Raw genomic sequence first — 3,126 nt, 5'->3', positions numbered from 1 at the left:
AGAGAGAGAGAGAAAGAGAGGTTTTGTGTTGAATAGCAAAGCTGGGCCAACAAGAGAGCAGATCCTGGTTGGCTGGTTATTCCCTGTGGACTGACACCCAGCAGGCTGCATAGGGACGGATGTACAATCTCAGCTGAGCTCACCCTGTTAGCCTCTCATCACTGCCCTGTGCACTGCTCTAACTCTGCTCTAAAGCTACACATGAAACAGAGCTGGTCCCAGGTCTGTACATACACAGGTAAAAGCACTTTCTCATGTATCTGCATTAGCAGTGTATGAGAGCTGATGAAATTTTAATGATGGCTTTGGGGAAATTCTGGGTCAACTGGAATTAGTGTAAGTGGAAATATGAGAATAAGAAGTATGAGGGATATAAAATAACAGGATACATTATGCAAAAATAATTACAGTAGAAGACATAAAGAAACAATGCCATTTAAAGGGGCACGCCTATGACTTAATGTTGCACTTTCATAAAGTTAGGGGACTTAAGAGAGACAGTCAAAGCAGCAAAGGTTGAGATATCCTGAGTTTTGGTCCCAAGTGGTAAAGCTTCTCAAATTGCTATATCCTACACTTCCCATAATGCAACTCGATAGCATCTTTCTTTATATGCCAATGTCTTTTCAACTTTTTGTACCGAGTTTGTACAGCAGGCTATCTTAAATAAATCTGTAGTCGCACAAACTTGCTCTTTTAGATTTTTAATCAAAGAACTAAATATTTTCAAATTTCAAATTTCCACTAAAGCCTTGGAAGCTTGACTCCATGCAGAGTTTTACTTCCAGAACAAGAGCAAATCCGCAGACGTGTTCTTAATGTCATTTGTTGAATATTACACAGTAGTATCACTAGTATAATTTTTATTCAATAGCCATGCAACTTTTCCTGGTAGCTGTAGTGTTTGACATTATTTAAGGGGTTAGGCAGGTGGGTTGCGTTCAAGTTTATCTGAATGAATGTCATATTTGTGTTCAAATATTGAAAAGGTTTCAGATTTATGTCTGTGTAGCTCTCTTTCTTTATCTAGCTACAGTAACTAGCAAGCTAGAAGCTAGTCTTTGTGTATTCATTCGCTTTCTTATCTGTACTCATCTGTAAATGGATACTACAGTCATAATGCCATGAAAAAATGAGAATGCCATCTTTCATTCATTCATTCACCTTTGTTTATCAGTGTATTCTATTCATTAATCTGCCATTATTTTATTTTTTCACCTATTTCCTACATTCCTCCCTTAGTACCTCACCCCCAGTATTTCCTCTATATACATCCCATCAGTGCTGCCATGTTACCTCCAGGACTTTTCCAGTGATGTACTTCTTGCAGCTCTCACACTGGATGCCAAACATGGCGTGGTAGTCCATCTCACAGAAGGGGATTCCATCCCTGATAGGACAACACAGGACAAGTCAGCAGATCAGAGGCAGCACAGAGCATCGGATTCACTTCACGTCACACTGGAGACAGCTCAGAGCCTCAGAATCCTCGGTGCACCCCATCTGAGCTGACAGCACTCAGTGGGTGCTTAGGGAAGGTGCTGCAGACATCATCAAACTATGATGACAGAACTATATTTGGATCATGTGTAAACATTTTACAGCAAATATAAAACTATAAACACTTTTATAGCAATTTACAGCTCTAGCATATTTTTGCAGTATAAAACTGTATTACAATGCTTTTAGCTAGCAATGTATGAAACATATCAATACATTCTGTCAAAATACTGATCAGATCAGTGCTAATTAGGAAGACAAATCATACATTGGTTTCTTCTGTCTAAGCAGCATCTACTCTCAATTCAATAGTACTGTACTAAGTTTTCTGATATTACACCACTGTGGTTAGGATTTAGTAAGGTTTAGGCACAGAAAACATTGGTTAGGTTATGTTCATGAATTGTGTGTTATACTCTATAGATAATCTGCTGAACATCTACAGAAAAACGCATCAGTTGAAATGTTACAAACACTCAATAAAGTAAAAACTGTAGGCAGACTATCCGAATAATGTGTTGCCTTATATTACTTTGACTTTATATACTGTGCAGACAACACGTACTTAACTTAAAAAGGTTACATGCTATTAAATGCAAAATACATTTCTACATGTAAGGGCAAAAGCTGTCATAACAAGAACAGTACAACATTAGAAGTACAGCAAAGATCAAACTAAAATAATAACCATAATCTTTCCCAAACCTTAAGAAGGTGTTTTTGTAGCCTAAACTTAACAACACCAGCCTCCAGTGCCAAAGAATGGAGCATTTATTCATAAATTGTAATATCAACCCAAATTTACATTACAGGTAGCTGTAGGCAAAAAATGCTGTAATATGTTCACGACTTTGAGATTTTGTTATCAGCTCTACAGGGAGTTCAATCAAGTCCCTGTATTAACTTTACTAGATGTAAGGTCACAATAGAGAAACAAACATTATAAATTATTATAAACATTATAAAATCGTATGTGGTACGTGTCCTAACCAGTAGCCTACCGGATGCCCCAGTGGGTTTTCTTTTTTAAAGTTAAAAATCTAAACATTCTTCTAAAAATTGCAGGGAAAAGAAGTACTGTTATTTAGCCTTGAATTAATGTAGTCAAAGCATCCATATGCTCAGATCAGAGTAGTATTTATGTACTGAATATCAAGATGTTAATGACCTTCTTGGAACTTGGAACCCTTTCAAACTTGCCTAAATGGTGGGACCTTGGAATGATCTTCAAAAAAATCAATACTCCACTAACCTTAGACACTTGATAACCATGATAACCCACCTCCCTGCTTATTTTTCTGTCTCTCTTTATTCTCATCTGTGTTTTGTCCTATTTACTTTTAATTTGTCTTTAACATGACATCATTGTAAATTAAGTCAACCTCAATGGTTCTTTGAGTTTAAATAAAGGTTTGAAATGAAATGAATTCTTGGTCTGACCAAAAACTGACCTTATTAACAGAATATTGCAAAGATATGAGGTGCAGGTATTTATCCTACATTTCTTTTCGGTGAATCTCAACTCCGGCACCTCCAATAAGCCTCTATCTGATAAGCAGTGGTCTTTATACACCGATCAGCCATAACATTATGAGCACTGACTGTGAATAACACTGATTATCTGGT

The 3,126-nt window shown here is 36.9% G+C and overlaps 1 protein-coding gene across 19 annotated transcripts in view; it reads right to left on the bottom strand.

Moving 5' to 3' along the window:
- Positions 1-3,126, bottom strand: part of ablim2 (actin binding LIM protein family, member 2) — a 101,207-nt gene that overhangs the window by 47,117 nt on the left and 50,964 nt on the right. For all 19 annotated transcript variants that reach the window (XM_035675291.1, XM_035675304.1, XM_035675298.1 and 16 more), the window contains exon 6: positions 1,297-1,390. In XM_035675291.1, the coding sequence (XP_035531184.1) occupies positions 1,297-1,390 (94 nt within the window). The remainder of the gene's footprint in view (positions 1-1,296; positions 1,391-3,126) is intronic.

This window comes from Morone saxatilis, unplaced genomic scaffold (genome assembly GCF_004916995.1).
Source record: "Morone saxatilis isolate NCDOM2014 unplaced genomic scaffold, NCSU_SB_2.0 Contig4, whole genome shotgun sequence".
In the NCBI taxonomy this organism is placed as follows: Eukaryota; Metazoa; Chordata; class Actinopteri; family Moronidae; genus Morone; species Morone saxatilis.
This window is presented reverse-complemented; position numbering and strand designations above follow the sequence as displayed.